Source organism: Ascidia mentula, chromosome 4 (assembly GCF_947561715.1).
Source record: "Ascidia mentula chromosome 4, kaAscMent1.1, whole genome shotgun sequence".
Lineage (NCBI taxonomy): Eukaryota > Metazoa > Chordata > Ascidiacea > Phlebobranchia > Ascidiidae > Ascidia > Ascidia mentula.
In genome coordinates, this window is record NC_138569.1 from 4,175,246 (window position 1) to 4,202,150 (window position 26,905).

General features: G+C 36.7%; 3 protein-coding genes across 7 annotated transcripts in view; 2 read left to right on the forward strand and 1 right to left on the reverse strand.

The window, feature by feature from the left end:
* Window positions 1–993: 993 nt before the first annotated feature.
* LOC145899433 (uncharacterized) lies at window positions 994–4,030 on the reverse strand. Its single transcript, XM_082988208.1, has 6 exons — window positions 3,584–4,030; window positions 3,089–3,379; window positions 2,518–2,663; window positions 1,754–1,922; window positions 1,287–1,389; window positions 994–1,115 (listed from the first exon to the last, which is right to left on the reverse strand). Exons 1-6 carry the CDS (start codon window positions 3,993–3,995, stop codon window positions 1,019–1,021), a joined length of 1,218 nt encoding a protein of 405 aa, XP_082844334.1. The 5' UTR covers window positions 3,996–4,030; the 3' UTR covers window positions 994–1,018.
* A 7,242-nt stretch (window positions 4,031–11,272) lies between these two features.
* LOC145898492 (signal peptide peptidase-like 2B) lies at window positions 11,273–13,355 on the forward strand. Its single transcript, XM_082986962.1, has one exon. It carries the CDS (start codon window positions 11,289–11,291, stop codon window positions 12,951–12,953), a length of 1,665 nt encoding a protein of 554 aa, XP_082843088.1. The 5' UTR covers window positions 11,273–11,288; the 3' UTR covers window positions 12,954–13,355.
* Window positions 13,356–16,316: 2,961 nt separating this feature from the next.
* The window catches only part of LOC145897731 (E3 ubiquitin-protein ligase HUWE1-like), a 75,157-nt gene continuing 64,568 nt past the window's right edge, over window positions 16,317–26,905 (forward strand). For 4 of the 5 annotated variants that reach the window (XM_082986142.1, XM_082986139.1, XM_082986140.1 and 1 more), the window contains exons 1-19: window positions 16,317–16,456; window positions 16,533–16,666; window positions 16,996–17,158; window positions 17,461–17,613; window positions 18,292–18,354; window positions 18,648–18,776; window positions 19,193–19,361; window positions 19,593–19,693; window positions 20,009–20,189; window positions 20,500–20,660; window positions 20,954–21,137; window positions 21,595–21,693; window positions 21,835–22,017; window positions 22,610–22,763; window positions 23,084–23,214; window positions 23,643–23,787; window positions 24,153–24,259; window positions 24,855–24,921; window positions 25,388–25,445. In XM_082986142.1, the coding sequence (XP_082842268.1) occupies window positions 16,412–16,456; window positions 16,533–16,666; window positions 16,996–17,158; window positions 17,461–17,613; window positions 18,292–18,354; window positions 18,648–18,776; window positions 19,193–19,361; window positions 19,593–19,693; window positions 20,009–20,189; window positions 20,500–20,660; window positions 20,954–21,137; window positions 21,595–21,693; window positions 21,835–22,017; window positions 22,610–22,763; window positions 23,084–23,214; window positions 23,643–23,787; window positions 24,153–24,259; window positions 24,855–24,921; window positions 25,388–25,445 (2,427 nt within the window). In that variant the 5' untranslated portion in view covers window positions 16,317–16,411. Of the gene's footprint in view, window positions 16,457–16,532; window positions 16,667–16,995; window positions 17,159–17,460; window positions 17,614–18,291; window positions 18,355–18,647; window positions 18,777–19,192; window positions 19,362–19,592; window positions 19,694–20,008; window positions 20,190–20,499; window positions 20,661–20,953; window positions 21,142–21,494; window positions 21,500–21,594; window positions 21,694–21,834; window positions 22,018–22,609; window positions 22,764–23,083; window positions 23,215–23,642; window positions 23,788–24,152; window positions 24,260–24,854; window positions 24,922–25,387; window positions 25,446–26,905 lie in introns of all 5 variants that reach the window. The other variant, XM_082986143.1, reaches the window with a different exon arrangement.

A 26,905-nucleotide genomic window follows, 5' to 3' on the forward strand; every position in this document is an offset into this window, starting at 1 on the left:
GACTCATTTTCATGTTGAAACTTTTATAGTCGCATGGCCTGCATGTACCTGCTAGACAGCAGCTTGATTGGGAAATCAAAATACGGTCTTAGCATTATAACTTTCTCTAAACGACGCGGGCCTCCTCTTAGAAGAAAGTATTACGTATTTCAGTTTTCGTATAAACACGTTTTGTAATGTTACTTCGATAGACGTGTGCACAAGAACATTTTAAATCAAAATATAGTATGTTTTGTAATTAACTTGATTATCAGAATTTATGCTTTTCTCATATAGCACCGCCGAGCCATAATCCTAGACACGCTGAATTTGTGTTTAGAGTTGTGTTGATTCAGTATAACCACAAGGTTAATCATCTGTTCGAGTGTGGGATATGTCAACTATGGTAATTCTGACTACTTTTAATTTTAATGGAATATAGTGTACTAATCTCGTACACTTGTGTTTGTTTGTTCAAAAAAATGGCGCTTATTTTCAAAAAAAATTAGTGCGATGGAAATGTCATTAAAATTTATTTATTTTTACGCTGTTTTTTAAAAAAAATCATGCTGTTCATGGCACAAGATAAGCTTGAAAAAACTCCCATTGCATTTAACCCTTGGTTCAACAGCATTGCCGTTGGAGTCCCTGGTGTAGCCAAGAAAGCTTGGACAAAAATAACTTGAATTGAAGAAATTAGCTTTAATTAATCTATTGCCACAGAATAAGAAATTTTAACGATTTTGTTAAACAAACAAATAATCACCACGGCTTTTCAGTAGGTTTAATACTCCAAACAAAAAATTCTATTGGCTGCCATTCTGGATACTCTGATTTTTTTCATTTCAATATCGTTTTGGTGCTGTGAGTGTGGATTATACATAAAAACAATTTTTAGTTTTATAGTTTATTTCACAAAGTCCAAAGTTCTTGCCAAATACAGAACGAAAAACTTTATGGGTTAGAAATAACATTTTTCTTGACATTTACATTTAAAATCTGTAACGTTGTGAAGCTGACTGACATCTCTTGTAAAATTTTATTTTTGTTGCTTTTCTCGCCAGAAACAGAACACGTGACTGATTGTCTTTCTGTAAAGGTCGTTTCTTATGCAGTAAACCACTATGTTTACCAAGCTGCAAAACACAAACGTGTATATGAGGTACATAGCCTATACACAAGTAGGAATTTCTACGATTAACATATCCACATTCTCTCACAGTATTCTATAAGATAGGTCTAATACGCATATACATTGGAACATAAACATGAGGCAAGTAAGCCCCACCAAGAATGTAATATTTTACCTTGATGATAAACTCAGGTAGAATCCAGCAAGGTAAGGAATCTCGTAGTTATTTTGGTTCAGGACACCAGCGTAAAACATCGACGTTACGATTAAAACTGGAACTAAAAATGAGTTTGGTAATTAGCAAATCAATTCGATTTAACTTACGTCTCAGATAGGTTGTCAAAAATATCTGAAATTAGTAAAGAATGAAACTGAATACTTGTACATGAAGAATGTAGGACTAGACTTACTTTTCTGATTGTAGTAAATATATTTATTCAACTAAAATGCCCATACATTGCGCAAATACCAACCGACATGCAATTATGGTTCTTATAAGTTTCGAAACTTGATCAAGATAATCTATTTTTTAACTTTTTCAACATATTTTTTTGATCAAAATTTTGGCATGTCGATACCACTGTTGATCAGGAGCAAATTTTAGATGAAAACATATCAATTCAGATGGAATGGGAGACTTACGTAACGCCAAAGTAAATCCTATGTTCATAAACAAGACGGTGACGAACGCCGATGATTCCAATTTTATGACTCGTTGTTTTGCTTTACACTGTGCGTTCAATCCCTCTTCGTTACGATTTTGTCTCATAAAAATACGAATGTGTATGGCTGTTGCGACAACAAACGCCACCTACATAATAACATCCATTTTAAAGTTGGGTTGTATACCATAGATGAAAAAGGTATGAATGTCCATTCTATTTCTGATTGTTTGTTAAGAACATTTCGTATGTTTTGTTATTTCTCCAAAAAGCCCAACTATCAAGAGCCCAAAACAGCAAAACATTTTAATACTCCGTAGAAAACAAAAAAGAAAACCTATACACATGTGCATTTAACCATGCGAATCATGTGATCGACGCATGAGAAGCGCGTCATAACTAGGATGAATGATGCAGGAAGTTGTGAAAAGCGACACCGCCAAAGTACAATTGATTTATTTATTTCAACAGTGCTAATGTTTACAAATTTATGCAATAGAGCTGTGGGTTTTTAATGGGTGTATGCGTGTGCACGCAAAACAACTTGAGTACATAACTTCTAAATTACATTACATGTAATCAAGTGGCAAAAAGGAATGGATTTTTATTGGTTTTCTTCTACCTCCACCCTTATCTGTAATTAAATTTTATCAAGAAACCCTTTTACCAAGATCAGGGTATCGGCATAGATTATCGGCAACGCTCTTTTACAGTCAGCTTTCAATAAATATTGATAACAGTTACCATCATTAGGAATGGCAGAGCGTAGAAGAAGACCATCATTAGAATTTGTCCTTTAAATTCGGGATGTGATATCGATGTAAACGCTCTCGGGTAGTACAGGTACAACACGTGATTGTACGAATACACGAAGGTTGCTGGGAACATTGCTGCAAGACAAAAGCAGTTGTTCACTAAACTGCTAGGTGCTAGCATTGATAAACATTTAATTTTGCGCAAACTTTATTTAAGTGATGGAAACACAAAAAAGAAACTTGCAAACGTTGGTGTGCCGTGTTTTAAATTCCCAATTACATAATATTAATACTGTTGACGTTGCACTGGGTAATTTACCAAACAAAATGATCTCTTCCGCTTTAGTCATAGACTATTGTGTCAACAATTTTAATAGTGAACAAGTTGAATTTTAAAATTTTTTCTAATTTAAGGATTATCTGTAACTTTAAATTCACTTGTACACCAATGTTTCGAAACCACTGCACTAAATAAATGACAACATGATAATAACAGATCACATGAAACTCGTTATCGCAATAATTACAAAATCATTTATATGCTTATAATATTCTGTTACCAGGAATGGCTGCAGCGAAGATGGCGAGACCCCAAGCAAGTACGACACCAACCAGAACAACGTGTTTGCTGAGTAGTTTGTAGCGCATTGGAAAGCGGATGGCGTAGAGACGTTGCGCGCTCATCAGGAGCAAATTGAAGAGAGAAGAAGTAAATCCTAAGACGAAGAATATCCCTCCGGATGTTGCAGCTGGTGTTCCGGAGGAGGAGAGGACGGCGACGAGCATGTCATCCGCTGATGCATGAAGAGACCAGGCGATCTTTGGAATACTTACAAACAACAGCTGCGCACCTGAAAGATTTGATTTGGTGTTTTTTTTTGCAGGTCGTAGCACCTTATACATTGTTTGATGAATGATGTATTTATTGCACACTTTCAACGCATTTTCGCTGACAACAACTAAAAATGGCCATATGTACACTCATATATTACCGCTGAATTAAGTACCATAAAAGTGTAGCGGTTTGATAGAACACTACTGTGGATTTGACTTACCTGTTACAACATCAGCAACCGCCAGCGAAACCTTAAGAAGATCGAATTTGGAAATCTTTTTACTGCTTGATGCTGTCCATAAGATGAGCGTGTTGCCAAGCAACACTACAAGCCCCAATGCAAAAACAAGGGCGATGAAAAATCCATACAACCTAACATTGCACGTGGGACAATTTAAAACACTTTGATTCCTGCATTCTTGTAATGCGCTTGATTGACAGAAAGCTTGAAATCCATTTAATGAGATGTTGACCGTGGTTACATTATTTTCTGTTGTTTGGCTCCCAAATAAAATTGGAGAAATGATCACCAACAAATCATTATCTGTGGTGTTGTCGATATCAAGAAACGGTGGTTTTAAATTTGTAGTCAGGTTTTTATGTAAATCTGAAGTAACGTTATTGGTAACCATGTTCACAAACGCAACTGTCTAAAAACATAATTGTTTTGATGGTTGAGCTGTTCAAACAAAGCTTTTAACACACTCTCCTATCCTGTTGTTAAATTTTACCTCATATGCTACGTTTGACACCAGCATACGCTGTCGCGTAAGCTGATAAAATGCATTATTACGTATGAGAGTGCATGGGAACAACGGTTTTATGATCAATCAAAAGTGCTGGACCACACCACACAGAACAAACAAATCAGCACCAGCAACAGCAACAGAAACCCCACAGGACGCTTGGACTGTTCCCAGTTTTCCGCCATTTCTCACTCGAAGTGTTAAAAATTTTGTTAGGAAAGGGGATTATCTAAAAACCAATTTCATGACGGGAAAAAAAAATGTACACCAAAGCATGATTTTGTTTCTCTAAACGTTGCCAATACTTTTTTCATTATTTTTTGTTTCTTCTTTTCTGTTGATATTTCATTGGTTACTTTGTTTCGAATGGCTGGTTAAATGCCGTAATGTAAAGTTACATATAGAAAACAATGCTGATGAATAAAACTCGTTCTGCCTCAAAAAAACTATGAATCCTTATCACTACAACGATTTGAAGCACACCAAACGAAACAAAACCGAAAACAAAAGTTTTCGAACAACATCGCCGATGCATCCAATACGTGTGAAACCCGAATAAAATTAATTCCGACACAATATTGCACATCGAAAAATCTTTCGAAAACCCTTGTCAACTGAACGTTGTTTGCCTACCACAAGAAAAACTTTTCATGTCGCGGTTTGGATTTAATGTCGTCATGTAACGGTAAATACAACAACGTACGGAGTTAAAGGACTGTTCTGCAGAGGACGTCGTGGCAAGAACAAAATTTTTTTTTTAAATGTTTTCATGAAAACATTATCTTTGAACTAGAAAGATTGCTATTAGGCCGGGTCCACACTCACGCTTTGCGCCGGCGGATTCCTTGTTTGTTTCATTATACGCCGGCGGGCGTACGCACGGAATCCGTACTTTACTTTACGCTCATCCAAAACCAGGTAATGATGAGGATTGGGGAATTCGTCAGCTGTTGTTGCCATCAGGGTTGCCATTTGGCCGTGTTCACGGCCAAATTCCAGAAATTTGGCCGTTTGAAAATCGGCCTGGCCGCGAAAAAATCGTTTGGCCGTGAGGCAGATATTTGGCCGAATTTGGCCGAATTTGGCCGAATTTCACTTGGTACTATATAAATCCACAAAAGGCCTTGCTGGTTTCAGGTTATCAATAGATTTGTGGACGATTGTGTTGTCATAAATATGTCTCCGAAAAATTGTTACGTCATAAACTAATATTGACTGAGTTGGCAAAGAATTATGCTGCAATCGTAATGTTTTAGCAACATAACCGGGTTTGAAACCACTGATAAGCATATAGATAACAGTGTTTTAAACATACAATTTACAAATTTATTTCCGGCTATCTCTGTTGTTTCCGTATCAAGCAAAATTGGAGGAATAATCACAAAAAAGGGGTTTAAGGTGAAATTGTGACGTCGAAGAAACGTTGTGTTCAGATGAGTTCCTAGGTCAGTGTGAATATCTGAAGTAACGTTATCGCTATCCATGTTCAAACACGCAAATATCTGAAACACATCCTCCTAAATGAATATAAACTAAACAACAATACCAAAATGGAACCTGCCGTTCCATGCATACCAATGTGCATATATACACAAGCCTAGTGTGCTCTTATAACTAACTTTTAACGACATGTCAAGCCACATCCTGCATGATACGCTGCAAGGTTACGGTGGTTTGACGCCTTATCTTAAATGTCACAAACAGCGTCATGACAATTGAAAAGTGTGAGACCAAAATGATTGACGTTACAATTATGCAATCTCATTTTCTGAGGAACGAAGTTTATTAAAAACAAGCAAGCTGCTTCATTACGAAGCGCACGAATTTATTGCAGAAATCGCACGAATTTATTGCACGAATTTATTTCTATTGCATGTATATGGCTTCGTGCCATTATAGTACTTAAAGCAACCGATTTTCTATTCAATTAAGTACTGCTCACGTTTCGTCATATTTGGTAAGTTTATCTTGAGTTGTCAACCATAGTCAGTCTCGAGATATTCACTGTTACACAATTATGTATTCGTTACAGAACAAGCATTTTATTTTTGTCTTGCGCTCATCTCTAAATACCCATCACCAAAATAGAATAGAAGATTGACATAACAAATAGTCTAAACGACTTGAGGCAGCTTTAAAGAAAAGGCGTCATACTGGTTAACGTTACGTCACGACATTTCATCTTCCCTGCAGTTCGCAAACACAACAAACAATTGCACGAGTATGACGAAGGTACACAAGTTAAAAGTACAAAAAAAGTAAATGACGAAAGAAGACCGTGAAGACAGCATTACTAATGTTTTTATTGGAAATGTTGACATCACATTCACGCATATTATTGTGGTTTGATAATCTTAAACCTGACGTGCCCAAACTTTTTCAATGAGGGTCAATTTGTTTAGCGTCGGGCGTTTTTTTCCTAAAGTTTTAAGGCATTTTATTAATACCTCTATTTTATATTACGCTTGAAATGCAAATATGTTATGATAGCGTTATGGAATTTTTGTTGCGTAGATATCATGCTCTGAACTAGTCCCTTTCTGTAAATAAATTCCACAGAAAGCTCTTTCTTGCAGTCGCTTAAACCATACACTTAATCCAAACGTTGGCGGGCTTATGCGCAACCTAAGTTAAAGCCGCGGGCCTTTCTGTGAACATCCCTGTCTTGAACTTTTTAAATGTATAAACATTTCAAACCCTCTCACACAATTCTGCGAAATAAGACCTGACTCATTTTCATGTTGAAACTTTTATAGTCGCATGGCCTGCATGTACCTGCTAGACAGCAGCTTGATTGGGAAATCAAAATACGGTCTTAGCATTATAACTTTCTCTAAACGGCGCGGGCCTCCTCTTAGAAGAAAGTATTACGTATTTCAGTTTTTGTATAAACACGTTTTGTAATGTTACTTCGATAGACGTGTGCACTAGAACATTTTAAATCAAAATATAGTATGTTTTGTAATTAACTTGATTAAACAGAATTTATGCTTTTCTCACATAGCACCGCCGAGCCATAATCCTTGACACGCTGAATTTGTGTTTAGAGTTGTGTTGATTCAGTATAACCACAAAGTAAATCATCTGTTCGAGTGTGGGACATTTTAACTACGGTAATTCTAATTACTTTTAATTTTAATGGAATATAGTGTATTAATTTCGTACACTTGTGTTTGTTTGCTGTGAGTGTGGATTACACATAAAAACAATTTTTAGTTTTATAGTTTATTTCACAAAGTCCAAAGTTCTTGCCAAATACAGAACGAAAAACTTTATGGGTTAGAAATTACATTTTACTTGACATTTACATTTAAAATCTGTAATGTTGTGAAGCTCTGACATCTCTTGTAAAATTTTATATTTGTTGCCTTTCTCGCCAGAAACAGAACACGTGACTGATTGTCTTTCTGTAACGGTCGTTTCTCATGCAGTAAACCACTATGTTTACCAAGCTGTAAAACACAAACATGTATATGAGGTACATAGCATATACACTGCCAAGTAGGAATTTCAACGATTAACATATCCACATTCTTTCACAGTATTGCATAAGATAGGTCTAATACGCATATAGATTGGAACATAAACATGAGGCAAGTAAGCCCCAAGCATGTGAAATTTTACCTTGATGATAAACTCAGGTAGAATCCAGCAAGGTAAGGAATCTCGTAGTTATTTTGGTTCAGGACACCAGCGTAAAACATCGACGTTACGATTAAAACTGGAACTAAAAATGAGTTTGGCAATTAGCAAATCGATTCGATTTAACTTTACATCTCAGATAGGTTGTCAAAAATATCTGAAATTAGTAAAGACTGAAACTGAATACTTGTACATGAAGAATGTAGGACTAGACTTACTTTCCTGATTGTAGTAAATATATTTATTCAACTAAAATGCCCATACATTGCGCAAATACCAACCGACATGCAATTATGGTTCTTATAAGTTTCGAAACTTGATCAAGATAATCTATTTTTTAACATTTTCAACATATTTTTTTGATCACAATTTTGACATGTCGATACCACTGTTGATCAGGAGCAAATTTTAGATGAAAACATATCAATTCAGATGGAATGGGAGACTTACGTAACGCCAAAGTAAAACCTATGTTCATAAACAAGACGGTGACGAACGCCGATGATTCCAATTTTATGACTCGTTGTTTTGCTTTACACTGTGCGTTCAATCCCTCTTCGTTACGATTTTGTCTCATAAAAATACGAATGTGTATGGCTGTTGCGACAACAAACGCCACCTAGATAACAACATCCATTTTAAAGTTGGGTTGTATACCATAGATGAAAAAGGTATGAATGTCCATTCTATTTCTGCTTGTTTGTTAAGAACATTTCGTATGTTTTTGTTATTTCTCCACAAAGCCCAACTATCAAGAGCCCAAAACAGCAAAACATTTTAATACTCCGTAGAAAACAAAAAAGAAAACCTATACACATGTGCATTTAACCATGCGAATCATGTGATCGACGCATGAGAAGCGCGTCATAACTAGGATGAATGATGCAGGAAGTTGTGAAAAGCGACACCGCCAAAGAACAACTGATTTATTTATTTCAACGATGCTAATGTTTACAAATTTATGCAATAGAGCTGTGGGTTTTTAATGGGTGTATGCGTGTGCACGCAAAACAACTTGAGTACATAACTTCTAAATTACATCACATGTAATCAAGTGACAAAAAGGAATGGATTTTTATTGGTTTTCTTCTACCTCCACCCTTATCTGTAATTAACTTTTATCAAGAAACCCTTATACTAAGATCAGGGTATCGGCATAGATTATCGGCAACGCTCTTTTACAGTCAGCTTTCAATAAATATTGATAACAGTTACCATCATTAGGAATGGCAGAGCGTAGAAGAAGACCATCATTAGAATTTGTCCTTTAAATTCGGGATGTGATATCGATGTAAACGCTCTCGGGTAGTACAGGTACAACACGTGATTGTACGAATACACGAAGGTTGCTGGGAACATTGCTGCAAGACATAAGCAGTTGTTCACTAAACTGCTAGGTGCTAGCATTGGTAAACATTTAATTTTGCGCAAACTTTATTTAAGTAATGGAAATACAAAAAAGAAACTTGCAAACGTTTCTGTGCCGTGTTTTAAATGCCCAATTACATAATATTAATACTGTTGACGTTGCACTGGGTAATTTACCAAACAAAATGATCTCTTCCGCTTTAGTCATAGACTATTGTGTCAACAATTTTAATAGTGAACAAGTTGAATTTTAAATTTTTTTCTAATTTAAGGATTATCTGTAACTTTAAATTCACTTGTACACCCATGTTTCGAAACCACTGCACTAAATAAATGACAACATGATAATAACAGATCACATGAAACTCGTTATCGCAATAATTACAAAATCATTTATATGCTTATAATATTCTGTTACCAGGAATGGCTGCAGCGAAGATGGCGAGACCCCAAGCAAGTACGACACCAACCAGAACAACGTGTTTGCTTAGTAGTTTGTAGCGCATTGGAAAGCGGATGGCGTAGAGACGTTGCGCGCTCATCAGGAGCAAATTGAAGAGAGAAGAAGTAAATCCTAAGACGAAGAATATCCCTCCGGATGTTGCAGCTGGTGTTCCGGAGGAAGAGAGGACGGCGACGAGCATGTCATCCGCTGATGCATGAAGAGACCAGGCGATCTTTGGAATACTTACAAACAACAGCTGCGCACCTGAAAGATTTGATTTGGTGTTTTTTTTGCAGGTCGTAGCACCTTATACATTGTTTGATGAATGATGTATTTATTGCACACTTTCAACGCATTTTCGCTGACAACAACTAAAAATGGCCATATGTACACTCATATATTACCTCTGAATTAAGTACCATAAAAGTGTAGCGGTTTGATAGAACACTACTGTGGATTTGACTTACCTGTTACAACATCAGCAACCGCCAGCGAAACCTTAAGAAGATCGAATTTGGAAATCTTTTTACTGCTTGATGCTGTCCATAAGATGAGCGTGTTGCCAAGCAACACTACAAGCCCCAATGCAAAAACAAGGGCGATGAAAAATCCATACAACCCAACATTGCAAGTGGGACAATTTAAAACACTTTGATTCCTGCATTCTTGTAATGCGCTTGATTGACAGAAAGCTTGAAATCCATTTAATGAGATGTTGACCGTGGTTACATTATTTTCTGTTGTTTGGCTCCCAAATAAAATTGGAGAAATGATCACCAACAAATCATTATCTGTGGTGTTGTCGATATCAAGAAACGGTGGCTTTAAATTTGTAGTCAGGTTTTTATGTAAATCTGAAGTAACGTTATTGGTAACCATGTTCACAAACGCAACTATCTAAAAACATAATTGTTTTGATGGTTGAGCTGTCCAAACAAAGCTTTTAACACACTCTCCTATCCTGTTGTTAAACTTTACCTCATATGCTACGTTTGACACCAGCATACGCTGTCGTGTAAGCTGATAAAATGCATTATTACGTATGAGAGTGCATAGGAACAACGGTTTTATGATCAATCAAAAGTGCTGGACCACACCACACAGAACAAACAAATCAGCACCAGCAACAGAAACCCCACAGGACGCTTGGACTGTTACCAGTTTTCTGTCATTTCTCACTCGAAAGTGGTAAAAATTTTGTAAGGAAAGGGGATTATCTAAAAACCAATTTCATGACGGGAAAAAAAATGTACACCAAAGCATGATTTTGTTTCTGTAAACGTTGCCAATACTTTTTTCATTATTTTTTGTTTCGTCTTTTCAGTTGATATGGAGTTAAAGGACTGTTCTGCAGAGGACGTCGTGGCAAGAACAAAATTTTTTTTTAAATGTTTTTATAAAAACATTTTCTTTGAACTGAAAAAATTGCTATTATATTTTGACTCATATAAGACATTTTAAAATGTGTTAGGCTTTACCGTACTTTACTTTACGCTCATCCAAAACCAGGTAATGATGAGGATTTGGGAATTCGTCAGCTGTTGTTGCCATCCTGTTGTTGTTGTTGCGGCGAAATTCGTATGGTACAACCCAAATTCCTAAACCTGTACCCAAATTCCTAAACCTGTATTTAGGTTGTGAATGTTAGTTATACCGTCGGTTCTGCCAGATCAGTTAAACTTTTTGTACAATATCTTAAAGTTTTGTGTGTTTTGTCATTTTATATGCTGTTTCTGTTTGTATGGCAGTTCGTATATAGTTGTAGGAAATATTATACGATGAAAGTGTCGCCTTTATCAACTGTATTTTGTATGCTGTTTGTTGCTGAACTGTACAGTGTTGATGCTGAATACGGATTTATTAAAGTAAAAGCAAAAGATGAGCCTGAAAAAGAACTTTGCATTGCATTCAACCCTCAGTTTAAAAGCATTTCTGTTGGAGTTCCTGATATACCATGGGAATCTTGGATGAAAATATCAGACGTTTTTCCTGAGTTCGGTTGCAAAAAAACATCTTTAGATTATCAGAACACTTGTGTGATTGTGAAGCGAGGAAATTGCACATTTTATGACAAGGCAAATGTTGTTGAAAGTGCTGGCGGTCAGGCTGTTTTGGTTGTGAATAATGGTGAACTGCTTGAACCAGGTATGCAAACAGAAGAAGAGGGAAAAGTTAACATACCGGTATCAGTAATAACTGAAAAGTCGTACAATGTGATATCAACTATGCAAACAGAGTATGGAAAACAGAATGTGCGTGTTTTTCCTTACCAGCCGAAGGCCAGAACCTCTATTGACCCAAATGCATTTGTCATGTGGCTGCTTGCTGTTTGCACTTGTGCTGCTGGTGCATGGCTACAGGGAGTGGTCCCTGAACCAGTAAAAAAAGGAACTGGTAAAGATAGTCACTCTGATGAAGTTTCAAACGATGAAGAAGAGGGTGTTGAGGTATATATAACGGCTACATATGCAGTTTTATTCTTTCTTATGTGCTCTGTGTCAATTCTTCTCATGTATTTTTTCTTTGATTACCTTGTTTATGTCCTGATTGTTGTGTTTTGCTACGCATCTTCCATGGCCTTGTTTGAACTGCTTTATGGTTTATTTAAAGTTTCTCCCTGCTTCACACGATTCAGATTGCCAAAAAACTCCCTTCCTTTTTTCCACCACCGTCCTCCAATCTTGGGAATTGTTCTCTTTCTTGGTTGTGCTTCCCTTGCTATATTCTGGGGTCTGAATCGCAAGGCAGCTTATGCTTGGATTATACAGGACCTTTTGGGTGTTGGGTTCTGTATTTACATGATAAAAACAATAAAGCTACCCAGCTTCAAAGTGAGCACAATACTTCTGATTCTGTTCTTCGTTTATGACATTTTTTATGTATTTGTGACACCTTTGTTTACCAAAAACAATGAAAGTATTATGGTGCATGTGGCAACAGGTGGCACTGGTGCCACAAAAGAAGAAATACCGATGCTGTTCAAGTTGCCCAAATTCATGCTTGTGCCTTTGGCAAAGTGCATGGATATACCATACTCAATGTTGGGATACGGTGATGTCATTTTGCCAGGACTCCATGTTGGATTTTGTGCAGCCTGGGATGCAAAAGTTTCCAACACTGTGAAATTTCACAGTTACTATATAGCAGCAGTAGTAGGCTATGCTGTCGGACTTGTCATCACTTTTGTTGCAATGTACATGATGATGATGGGGCAACCAGCATTGCTGTACTTGGTGCCTTGCTGTCTTCTAAGTACCACAATTGTAGCCATAAAACGAAATGAGCTGAAAAGCATTTGGAATGCTGCCAATTCAAAAACTGCAATTTCACCTCACCCAGATGAGTCACAAGAAAATCGAGGTCTGTTGGAAACGGAGCCGAGTTTTTAAAAAACTATTTTCTCTGTTTCTTTCCATGTTATTGTGAATTGCCTTGGTTTGAGAGACAGATCTTATATTTACAAGATATTTGTTTCCTTTTTTCATTGAAACTTTTACTGAAATGTTTTTCTTTGCTCATTCAGCAACTAGCAATATCCACACTTGTCATTTTATCAAAACTGTTCAATTTTAAAGTGTTTTCTGTTGACAATTCAATGGCAAATTGATGTGTGTTGGTTTAATCTAAGTTAGTGTAAAATAGCCACTGTTAACCCTTAAAGTCCAGTCTTTTCCTTTTGTAGCACATGTAGTTAAGTTTTACTCCTTGCAATATGTTTGAGCCACATCTTTAACCAGCAGGTTTCAATTTGTATGATTGTCTTCGCCCGGAATCTTCCAAATACACAAAACGTGCAGTATTGCATAACATTGTTTTTCTTAGCGCTTAAAATTGTAAACAGATCTCTAGACGGTACCAGAACGTAAGTGGTTATCGAGCTTTTGCATTCCAGTATTTACCGAGATTAGACAAAATGGACAAAATAGCGTAAGTGAAAGGAAGAACTTTGCTCCAGTTTGCAGAAGAACCCGTAGTTTTGTCCGAAGACAAGTATTTACCGTGATGAGTTTGACACTGTTCAAACGCAATGGAAATGGAAACGTCATTCAAGTAAAAAATCACCAAAACCGAGTGAATCGCATCCTGCGATTATGTGAAAAGACATCATGTCATTCATGTGAGAATCCACACCATCGGCCAAAAAACTACTATTATTTTAGGCTTAACGCGCCTTGACAAGACCAACAATCAACCGCATTGTGAAAAGCCTTCTATGACATAGGAATAACGTTAAGTTTGCTTTCAACGAAAGGAGGGTCACTTACGCGTTTTCACTAATTTGTTAAAAATCAACTTACAAGATAACATATATTTATATCATGCAATCCTATCAGCCATGAAGTATCCTGAATAAACATTTGGGTACATTGGATTTGCGGATTCGTGTCTTGTGGGCGTGCAGGACCCACAAGAAACGTGGACCCCATTTGTATTCAAGTTCCTCATAGATGGGAAGGGGCCCTGGTGTGCTGCACCGTCTGCTCTTTAGTGGGGTTTGCAAGCCCCTAAGACACGAATCCGCAAATCCAATGTTTCACTATTGTTTGCTTCAAACCAAGGGATTTCTATCGTAAACGTTGCATGGGTCCCACTGATAATGTCATGCGTTCTTGGACCTATTTTTATTCAAAGACCCTTGATGGTGCGTCGCACCGATAATGCCATCTTCATTAAAAAGGCCTTGCACCGACATACTTTTTCTGACAAGGGCGCTGACGCCGTGACCATATTGTCAGCGTAGTTACAAATACAATATGCATAAAAAATTTATTTTCGACGTTCAAGGTGCATTGTCGGTCCAGTATAAACACTAGTGATGTTCCCAGTTCCAAATTATCCGGCCCGGCCGGATCCGGATAGTTATTAATCAAATCCGGCCGGATAATTTGGATCCGGCAGTTTGTTAACGCCGATTCGTGTATTATGGCAAAAATGTTTGATTGCCCAACAGAATGCTATGTTAAGGTTAGCCTGTCATGAGTGGAACAAATAAACGTGGGCATTTATTAATATGGTATAACACGTCACGAAAAACCTTAATAACAAATAACAGAAAAATCTTACGTCGGCGAGTAGGCTATAACATAGACTGGGTCCCAAAAACGAGTAATTTGCGAAATGTTTGTCCGCGTTTAGGACAAAAATGCTTTCCCAACTATCCGGTAAAATTAAGTGTATTATCCGGCCGGGTCCGGGTATTGAAAATTGGTCAATATCCGGCCGGGTTCGGGTACCCGGATCCGGCGCAACACATCACTAAAGGCCCGTTTACACACGAACACAGTTTGGCACGGCACAGCACAGTCTGGCACACACGGTGTTTACACTACTGGAATAATCGAGCACGACAAGTGCAAGTGACAAGTTACGTTGATAATTTTTTAGGGATGTCACTCTTGCCTTGCATTTCTCTGCCTCGCCAGCGATATTATAAGTACAAATTGAAGTTGTTTCTACTGGCTGTAGATATTTATGAACAAAGGGGCATGTACTGTTTTACATAGTTAAGACATGTACTGTTTTACATAATTTTTTACGACGCAAGGTAACACTACAGTTTATTGAACCAAACACCACACATTATGAAAACAAAGATGGTATAATTGAACCAGGACAATGGTTTTCCACAGCAGCATCCCGCTGAGACGCCATTCCACATACCGCTTTGTAATGCAGCTACGGCACCATTTCATACGCTCAAAACAATCGCTCACATGTCAAACGCGGTCACATCACACAACCACCACTAAAATAATATATGTCCTACATGTTTAGGCAGTCGCGCTGCACTTTCGCATCAATGTGTGCCGAAATGTGCCCAACTGTGCCCGAATTTATGCTCGTCGAGCAAAAGCGAGCACATCCTAGCACAGACCGGCACATCCAATCCCAGCACAACTCAGCACACGCGCACAATAAAACAAACACGGAATCGTCTGTAGTGTAAACGGGCCTTAATAAACACACTACGTGTGATCTATTCTCGTAGACGTAGAAGGTTTTTCGAGGCAGACTAAATTCCAACTGAGCAAGGTAAGGTGAATGTCTTCAAATTGTCAAGAAAAATACCTTGTTTCAACGGGAAATTTTATGAACACTGAAAAAGGTGTTCCTGCCAAAGTGAAAGACAGTTTCAAGTGAAGGTGGTGGAAGCTTCCAGAAGCAACGATGCTTTTACTAAAATATGCGCATATTCTGTTTGGTAAATTGTTTCGAATAACAAGTGATTTGCTTTCAAATTTCAAATGTCCATGGATGTTCTTCAACAATAAAAAACGAGACATTGCAGCCGTTGATTTTTTGTGTATAGTGGAGTGAATTATTTCTCTTCCTGCAATAACGATGATGAATATTTACTTATGGATGTACTGTTTGATGCGTCCACTTTTTGTGTTTTAACTGACAAAACTAATTTCTCGTCTCTGTTTGTATGCATTTGGCAGAAAGTGATAATTAACCACAACACTGTGGATGGATGCCATTTCCTTGCGAAGGTTGACGTAAAGTTTAACCGCGCTCATGCGATTTGTGCGGAAAATGTGATTGTGCTCCAACTTCAAGTGCATTGGGATGTTTTGTAGTTTGCTGTTATTCTCGAAATTTTTGTGTATGTTGCGTGATTGCATCATGTTTACGTTAACTCACAGAGCAATAACATACCGCTTCAAATCCTGACATACTCACTGTAATAGTGTCGGTGAAACATGTACGTTTATTTCTGTAGTTTAATGTGTTTTTCGGTGCAGTTTCTCCAGAATGTACTCATTGTAGCTTATTCTGTGTAACCAGATTTTCAGTGTCGGACACTTGATATGTAAAGGAAATATTTTTTGTTTAATTACGCACAATGAAAGTTGATCGCAATAAACTGAAGAAGTGCACCACAGAAGTTGTAAGTTAATCTTGTGTAGGCCTACTTGATGTTGATGCCAGACTACTTACTATTACTAATAGCATTGCATTCTTAGCCTGCTGATTGCCGGTTGCTGATAGAAAAACTCCGAACATGTTCCGACGACAATTTACTGAAAATACTTGAGCAAACCACAAGCTGGACTGTGGGAAAATGTGAACTTTACCACTGGGTTGATGTGCTGGACAGGTAATAATTTATTTTGCTTCTGACAACTCATTGTCTAGTTGGGGCATCACATGAAAATATTTATACTGCACTTCTGATCCTCGTTGTTTTAAAACTTGACCAAGCTCAATGACCAGACTTTAATTTGTGTGGTTTAATTTTATTTACTTTGGGTAGGTATATCTGGCAAAAAATACAAAAATTTATTCCTTGGTTTTTTAAATCAAAGTTTCCCTTGATGGCTACATTTGCATGAGTTAACTAAATTGTAGCACCGTCTATTGACTAATGTTAACACTAAAGCTTTAAGGGATCCAAGATTTGACAAATAATTTACCATTTGCTTGAAGGTTTGACACAATCCTGGGTTCATCATCAAACACAAATGGAAGTGATTTTTTATTGACAGTCAATTCGGATGAAAAACAAATGAAGTTGACCTTGGCTGTTTTGCATTTTACGTCATTGCTCATTGAGTACAGTTTCTCCCGACACCTTTATAGTTCAGTTGAGGTATATAGTTTGCTCAGTACAGTGCCCCCAATGGCAATTGACACTTTTTCCGCTTACAAAGTTGGTGATGTCTATAGAATATCAAAAGTATTCATTAGACATATATATGTAATAAAAATGTTCTGGTCAGCAGGGATTGGGTTTTTTGTTATTTTTATCATTCTACTTTTTGAATAATTGGAAATAAAATTAGGCAGACTATTACAGTATAAATGACTTATTTTTAAACAGATAACCAGTACTATAATTTGGGGATGCAAAGCTGGTGTATCTGGAAATTGTAGATCTCTTTTATTCTGCAGCATTTGATCATGCTTCTGTCTTCATCAAACCTCGATGTGATTCTATCCGTTCTTAACCTCTTGTACGTGTTCAGTAAGAGATCAAACTTTCTTACCAGACTTGCCGACAAACAGAGACTGCCTTTGCTCAAAAGATTGAGCTATTTGGCAGAGGTAACTATATTTTGTGAAAAAAAAAACTGCAACAGCTTTTGTTACACATTCATTTTATGGTAATGTTTTTGATAATTTGTTAACAGGACCACTTAAAAAGCTTTTTTGCCAATGTTGGGCTTTCCCTGTTAAACTGTTTTGCAAAATGCATCAAGTAAAACAGTAATAATAATAATTTAAATATTACAATGAGGGCAATGAAACTATGCTCTCATGTGTTTGTAAATTTCGGATTTTTTTAGACATATTGCAATTGGAAAATTAGCATTTTATAAAGGAAATATTTTTTATCACTTCATTTGAACTTAAAAACAAATTAGCTACTGTTATCTTGCATGTGAAAAAATGTTGTCTAAAACAGACAGATTTTCTTAACTTGGGCATACTGTTTAGTAACATGTAGAACTTGTAATGAAGTTTATTGATTATTTTAAAAGCCTCATAGCAGTGGATTGTGTTCAACATAGCTTCTAAATCAGATGTTGTTATATAGCTTTTATTTTTGGAACCACTGGTTTGTGTTCAAGACTTTTTTAAGTAAAATTGATGACGCCAATGCCATATACAAAATTAATTACACTGTTAATGTTCTGTCTATTTTAGACAGTCAAAAATATTCTAATATTCTTCATGACATTGTCTACATTTCCCCCAATAATACATTGATTGATTGTACAGAGCTGGGGAGGCAAAGAGAATGGATTTGGACTAGCGGAGTCATGTCTTAATTCACCTCTCTCAGTAAGTACTTATGACATTCCTGAGTGATCTTTACTAATGCCCATTCCTTGGTCAAGTTCTTTGTCTGTATACATCTTTTTTAACTTCGTTTAAACATGTGTTTTACCAAGTTGTTGTCCTACTAGGTTTAATCAGAAACTGCTTTGAAATTCGATGATCTTTCCTTGTGGTTTGTGGGCTGCAGTAATTCCGATTGTTAAACTTCTACATATTTAGCAAACCACCCACATATTTAGCAAGCCATGTTGTTAAATCTTAAACGTTGTTGAAGTATTTAATTTTGTGTTGTATAGAGTTTCCCTGTTAATGCCACAACGTTGCACTATGAATTTTACGCCGACCCAAAGGATGTCAATGAATCTCACACCTCAAAGAAGCAAGCTAACAACATGTATTGTATCCACGTGGAGAATGTCCATCAGGTGTGTTTGTTGAGTTTAATGTTTTTTTTTTATCTTTTTCACATACATTTTTGAGGCTAAAATTATGCTACTGGTCTGACATATATTATAGTACCAGTAATTTCAAACATGGCTATTAAAGGTTAATGCAACTCTCAAAAAAACTATTGCCAAAAATTGTGTTTGATACAAAACGTTTACTTGCTTTGTATGATGTTTTTCTATAATGTAGTTCTTGTGTTTTTTTATTCTTAACCTGTGCTGTTTTTATGTAGCTCTTGACAAAGATGAGGTATTGCATTTGGCTATTACTGTAGAAAGTTTTAGAAACTACTGTTTAGACTGATGTCTGGAAAAAATGCAAATTGTTTAGGGCATCGCTTGTTAACATACCATTGATATATGGGCAAATTCATAACCTATAAACGACTCCACAGATGTCTAGCAACCCGGCGGAGATCATGGAGTCACTGATTCGAATGTACCCAATCCCAGATTCTTCGAAAATGCTTCTTTACACACACCTCCGTCTGGCACACAGTTTTGCAAATCACATGACGAGGCTCAAATGTGTCCAAGCTCGACTCCATGCAATTTCTGTGCTTGGTAAGTAAAGTTTCAGGACAATGCATTTATCCCATATAACTGTATGCACAAAAAATGGGTGCGAAGGTTGTTCACATAATGTTGTCAAGTTGTAAACCGAATCTATACCGTTATACTACTCAACCACACAAATTGCAGTGAAACAACATTTCTCTGCTTTATGTTTAATTAATGATATGGAATTCAGTTGCAGAACTAAACACTCACTTTTATTTAATTTCCTTTGTGCAGTTTACACAAACAGTGTTGCTGATAATGTGAGCAGCATCCTGTATACTGGCTTCACGGAGGAACTTGTGGATTTGCTGCAAGTTAAAGACAACAGTCTGGTGGTAGGCTACACACTCCTTGTCTTAGTTTGTTGAATCAATTTGTTGTATCACAATTGCACATGCTACTTTTTACTGCGTTAAATGTGTCCCACAAGTTTCATGTTAGGAACAGACTATTATGTCATATATACTATGTTTAGAATTTAAATAGCTCTTTTCAATCTGTTGGCACGTTGGCAGTGTATAATTCCTTCCAGGTTTACAATAGGGTATAATTTTAACAATTTCCTTTTCATTTAAATCATCTCTCTGTCAGTTTTATGTAATGCTGCAATAGGCATGTATAAATTGTTTGTTTTTTTGTCAAATTATCAGGACATAAAAGCTGCAGCACTGCGGACACTGACATCCATTGTACATCTGGACTGTCGAGATCGAACTCCACGCCTTGGAGCAATTGTGGATGTCACAGGAGTTTCACAATATCATGGATTTCTACCGGTGCTTGTACGTAGATGTATTGACAGCATGTCAGCGACCAAGAAAATCAAAGAAGGTTTGGAAACAAAAAAGTTTTGTTAAAACTTATTCTATATTTATATAAAAAATAATAGATTTAACAACTGTTTCTTTTAAAATATTTGGTGTGTATTTCAGTCAACAGTTTGCACAAGAAATCAATTTTACAAAATTTTACGGCGTGTATAGATTCTGTAAATATAGTTTTTTTTTAAGTATTTGTGTATTAGCCAAAATAATCTATGTCACACAATTTGTAACAACAGACAAAAAAAATTGGTCGCATTTTTAAATCCTCACAAAACACACGTATTTTCTTTGGTTTAACTTTTTTATTTCCGTTTTAGAAAGCCCTGAGTTTCCTCACCCATTTGCTACTGCCCTCTTCTCATTTCTGTACCATCTATCCAGTTATGAGAGTGGAGGCGAGGCATTGGTGCAGAGTGGGATGATGGGGCCACTACTCTCTGTAGTCACCAACATGGGAGACCAACAGGAACAGACAACTGTATGTGACACTGCATTGTTTTGCATTTTGAACCATTCATTGTTAGTGTTTTATGATTGTTAAAAGACAGGCCTTCATTTATACATATCTTCAGTTTCCATTGTTTGCATTTATATTGATTGCAAGCTTAGGTTTTAATTCCATTGGTACAAACCAATAATTTACACATATACAACTGCCTGTGTTGAACATACCAAAAAGCTATATTTTGTACATACTTTTTCAAAAAAAACTATGTGATTGTTCAAAAAATGTAGCAATTAATACAACTTTATTTATTTGTGTTGTTATAGTTTGTGACAAGAGCTGTCCGGGTAATAGACCTCATCACTAACATTGACTGGCAAGCATTTCAGGCTGTTAACGGCCTTCAAGTGTTCATTGATCGGTTAGAACACGAAGTTGCAATATGTAGAAAAGATGCACCACCTGCTTGTGACACTGTACCAGGCTCCCCTAATGCACCCCCAGCAGATGGTAAGTACTGATATATATTTCATTTGAATTGCTGTATTATTATGTTTGAATTACTGTGTTAAACCACGATCAAGTCTTGCTGTGTAGCATACGAAACATCACAAAAATAAACTTTGTTACTTTTTCCCAGAATATCAGATCTTTTGTAAATTTCTGATACACGCATTTGCCAGAACTTGTTATATAAGTTTCTGTCCGATTATCACTGTATGTATTTGTGTGATTATGTGCGACTGACGAGGTTGTAAGCATTATGTTCGATAGGAGAAGTTTTTGATAAAATAGAAAGCGATCCTGTATGTTTTATTTGTAAAACTGGAATGTGTGTGTATTTGTGTATGTGGCTTTACAAGTTAGAGAATGTGAATACAAGTGGAAAATTTTCTCTCACAGAGCTTGATACAATAAAGCTCAGAGAGGAATGCTCCAAAATCTAAAATTAAACTTGTTTGCACAGAAGTTGAATCTGAAATGGACATTGACGGGGCGAAAGACGAGGTTGCAGTTGCCATGGATACAGAGGAGTTGGAAAAACAGAAAATTGAATATAAACCTGGTGGGTTTAGAAAATAGTTGCACTGTTAAAATGTTGCTAAGTGACTGTTTCATAATGTCTGTGTGTGCATAAAACCATTCCCCCATACTCAAAATTTGGAAATTTAACTGTTTTATGGGCTTTATTTTGTGTGTGTTGCAGGAGCACAGTGTCTGCCCCAGAGAGCTGCTCTCTTCAAATCGGTGTTAAACTTTCTTAAAAAAGCCATATCGGATCAAGCGTTTGGTGAGCAAGTTCGCCACATGATGGATGGAACGCTACCAAACTCACTCAAACATATTATCGGGAATGTGGAATATTATGGGCCAGCTTTATTTCTTTTAGGTTGGTCACTGAATTTTTGTTACTGTGACAATAGACTGTCAGTTTTTTCTGTTTTTGGTGTGGTTTGGTAATGTGGTAGTTAGGGTATGTCAATTCGATCATACATTGGTTGGTATACATTTTATTTGTATTGATTAGCAATACATGCAATTTTGGTAGACTATTGTATGTCAGTGTCTTAAAACAAACATTATCGTAGTGTTGTAAATCATGCTTTTGTACGCAGCCTTAAGAACTTGGTTTACTTATTAACAGAAAAAAATCTAGTCATAAATGTTATATATCTCAGAAGTGGAATGTTTTCCATTAAACATGGGCATATGGCAGTTGTTGGGCAATGGCGGCATCTCAGAAGTCAGAACGAGTTGATAAAACATGTTTGAACTCACAATCCTGGGGATTCTGGACCATGCGTTTTCTTTCTAAACAGACTGAATTTATTCAATACAAACACACAAAATTTAGTTGAATTGTTTTTGTATACCACCTCTGGGAGAAACTCTCCCTTGTAATTCTGTTTTCATCAAGACAACTTCATTAACTTCTATTTATAAGTTTTATTTTCAGAATGTAACACATTTTTATCTCGCAGCCATGGAGGTGGTGACAGTGTACGTGTTCCAGGAGCCATCACTGCTCTCCTCCTTGCAAGATAACCGCCTCACGCATGTTATGCTCCACGCTCTCCTCGTGAAAGATCCTCCAGCCACGAGAGAAGTCCTTGCTTCTCTACCCAACATATTCAGGTGAACTCTTTAATAACATAATTGTTGCAACCCCCGAAAACCACTTGACAAGTCACCTAATTAGGAAAGCTAATCTGAAGCCAGCAATCTTTCTCCTTTGGGACAGTGGCTCCCTCAAGTAATAACTACGTGAACTATGTAAACGTTTTGCAAATTGCTACCAAGACACTGGTTTACTTTTAATTCTTACATGTGTCCAAAAATACCTGACAGACTGACTCTGGTATTTTACGAATGAGGACAGATCCGGGGGTCTCTTGTCTCCATTACATTTTCTCTTTGGTTAGTTTCAATATTTAATGTTACTTGTTACCTTTTAGCGCTTTATGCCTGAATGCTCCAGGACTGGATGCGTTTGTCAACTGCAACCCCTTCGACAGACTTTTCCATGTCATGCTCAGTCCAGAATATTTGCTTGCAATGAGAAGGAGAAGAAGTTCTGACCCATTGGGTGAGATGGGTTTTGTTATCTTCAAACAATCGTTGACTGCCTTTACTATATGTATTATACTGTAGAGCAGTGCTTCCCAACCTTTTTCAGTTCGCGACCCACTTTTAATGCAAGTTTTATTGTGCGACCCACAATGAGATACGACTAAACGAATGAAAAAAAATTAATGATGAAAGAAACAAACATGCAATTTACTATTAATGCTTGAGCTTGCATATCTAATAGATAACTGTAACATTCAGAAATGTTTCGCGACCCACCTGAAGTAACTGGTTGGGAAGCAATGCAGTAGAGTGTATAATTGTCCATTTTTGGTGATTTGTGTTTTTTTTTTAGGTAACATCGAACATTAATAAAATGTGAATAGATGCTTGCTCATTGCAATTGTCACTTTATTTGTGTAAATATTTAGTATTTTTTCTGATTAGGGGACACAGCATCAAATTTGGGCAATGCCATGGACGAACTCATGCGTCATCAGCCTACCCTAAGATCTGCAACTATGCAAGCAATCCAACGACTTCTCGGAGAGCTTCACACTATGGGATCTGACCCAACCACAGTTTGCTCTAGGTAAAAATATTTGAAACTCCAGTTTTTCTGCTTGTATAATGTGTTCCTCCTAAGGGAAATTGTTTCATCCAATGCAAAGTGATCCACTCAAGTTTACTTATATGTGAAATTAACCTTGGTTGTTTAGCAATATGCTTTTTGTCTGTGTAACTTGTGTTGTTTCTTGCAATGAAATACAATAAGATAATAGTAAATCAGACCCGGAAAAACACGGATTAGTGGTCCAAATTAGGCTCATCATGTCGTTAAATCTGTCCAGTGATAAGTTGGTATAAGTTAGCATTGCTTTAGATTTCTCCATGTTAGAGTTGTTTGCCCACCCCAGTCAGAAATCCACTTTTTGAAGTCAACTCTGATTCATGCAGATCTTCCTCAAGCAAATCTGATGGTTCCGGAGGTGGATCTGGCTCCGGGGGAGAGGGAGGTGAAAATGGTTCCCAAGCAGATGAGAGCACAGCTCAGGATGATGTTGGTAAGTTTATCAGGATTAAAACTGTTGTGTATTTCCCACCATTGTTGCGTATGTATTCCTGTTGTGAATTATAGTTTTCATTAATTAGTTTGGCATTCATATTTGTCAGTTAAACCAGTGGTTCCCTGGCGACATTTTGATGCACTGGTGTGCTGTAAAGCTTTCCATTCGGTAAAGTGGTCCATTCGGATTCCATATCATAATGAGCCATTTTAGAAGTATTGGTATATATCAATGGACTTTTCTTGGTTATATCATTTTTTAGGGATGAGCGTGCTCCTGGTAATGAAATGTGTTAACCACTGTGCTAAACTGAACAGAATTTATTGAAAAAAGCAATCATTCAAGTGATGTTTGACTTCATTGCTGGTCAAATAATAGTTGCAAACAATGAAACAAATCAACAGTGCCTTCAAATTTTCTCTTTGCAGGACTACATTTAGAGTCACATTTTTTGCTGCAAGGTTTAGGCATGATTTCACATAAAAATCTTTTCTCAGTTGCAAACACTTCATAGATGAGACCTCTTTCAAGATTGAATGAAATTTCAACATTTTTCCAAAAATTTTATCTCTTTATATTTCTCCATTCATAGGGAGTGAAGATGAAGTGGAAGAAGTGGAGGATACTGCATCCAAACCATCCTCCTCAGCCATGTCTGTGTAAGTTCAGTTGCCTGGTTGTATTTGTCATTTGCAGCATTCTTAGATCTTGGCTTTAACCAGCACTAGATGGTGCTGGTGGGCAAGGTTTTTAATTTACCATTGCTTGCAAGAATTCCACTCAGACAAAGTAAATTATGGGGTAACTCATGTATTACTGTAAAGCACATGTTACATTAGATTAGATTAGTCTGTAGCGTTTATTTTTTCATATAATTACGTTGATTTGCTGTAACAAACCATTGCTAACATGTGTTTTATTACAATGTGTTTTTTTTATGGGTGACTATTGGGTTCAGTGCAATTGAGTTCATTGCACCAGTAACAAAATATGATCTACCCAATTTGCATGAATGCAAATTTACCATGCTGCGTTGCTCGTTTACCTCTTAGATTACAAACCCTGTTTGCATATTGCATGACCTGCAATCGGTTTTGTGTCTGCGACTAAAATTTGTTTTTACAGGCTCTCCGCTGGCGGCAACAAGAAAAATGTTCCGTTGTTAGACTACATGCAAAATGTGGTAAGTTGGACTTTCCCAAATTTACCTATAAATTGCTTTCATGTTTGTGTGGTGTTCGTCACTAAAGTTTTATTGATTTTGTATCTTTGATCTTGTTTCTTGGTGATCTGATAGTGTAATGGCTTTACATCGCAAAGATATTGAGTCTCATTAAGATTTTCGATTTTTAATGATGTAATTACAACATGCTGACAAACATAATTAAAAACTGCTGTCATAATTTATTATATACCACTTACCATGTACATACACCACTTTGTAAATTAAACCATGCTTTGGAATACAATATACAGGTTGCCATAGTTTAATAAGTTTCTTTTGTGAGGGGGAGAGAATATTTCCCGTTATTGTTTGAAAGGTCTTTGAATTTTAAATAATTCAACAGTTTATTAAACTTGGACAATCTTGTTTTATTTAATCTTTTTTTGAGGATGTTTAGTTCTTGTGGCAGATGTAAAGTAGTTGCACATTCTTGCTGCAGTTTTGTGTCTGCTCAAAAGTCTTTTTGTGGACTTTTTTGGGTATATTTTCTTATGATACTTGTTGTAACTTAGATAGACAAGTAACAAGTATATATCACTGAGAGTTTCACAATAGTGTTTGAATTTTTGGACAAGAAAAAATTTTAAATGAGATCAGACTTGCATTCTATTATCAAGTGATGTTGCTTTCCTGTCAGAGGCATCTACATGACACTGCAAACAGTTTCAATCATTTCCCATACAGATTGTGAACACGATGTTCATTGACAATAACAGGAAGCACCAATGCTTCTACAGCAACGCTTCATATGTTTTGCTTACAACGAACAGATAGCAGTTAAACTGTGGCAAGTCGTTTATTGATTGAGCAAGGTCAAGCGGGTTCATAGTCCTCGTGATAGATGCTAAGATTCACTTGAAAACTAAAACTTGTGTAAACCTACAACATCTGCCCATTAATTCCCTCTATCCCGCTGATACATAACACTCACTGTTAGTGAGGAATGAAGGTCTCTTGCCTCATTTGTTGTGTCTACGAACCAGGATATGGCTGACAGATATTAATTGCTGTGCGTTGGGTCTTGTTCTATTGCGGGATGCTAGTGTCTGGGGTGTTGTATAACTTGTATCGTCACACATACGTATTTTAACAGGCTTATGTTAAGGATTTAGCAGCATTTTATCATTGTGTGGCATTAGAATAGAAAACTAGCGACAGAAATATGTGAGATGTATGTGTTTTTTTTTGGAATATTACATAGTTTTGAGTAATTTTTCTAGCGGTTAATCAGTTAGGTGACTTTCACTTAATTAGTAACTAAAGTATTTGTTTGACCAACATTTGCATGCCATATGCAAATATCTATGTTATTGTATTATTACTTCTTTAATCGATCAATTATGAGAGCACATCTAAATTAGCGTAAACACAACCATAATATTTCCGTTATGTCAAAACATTTTCCATACAGACTGTTT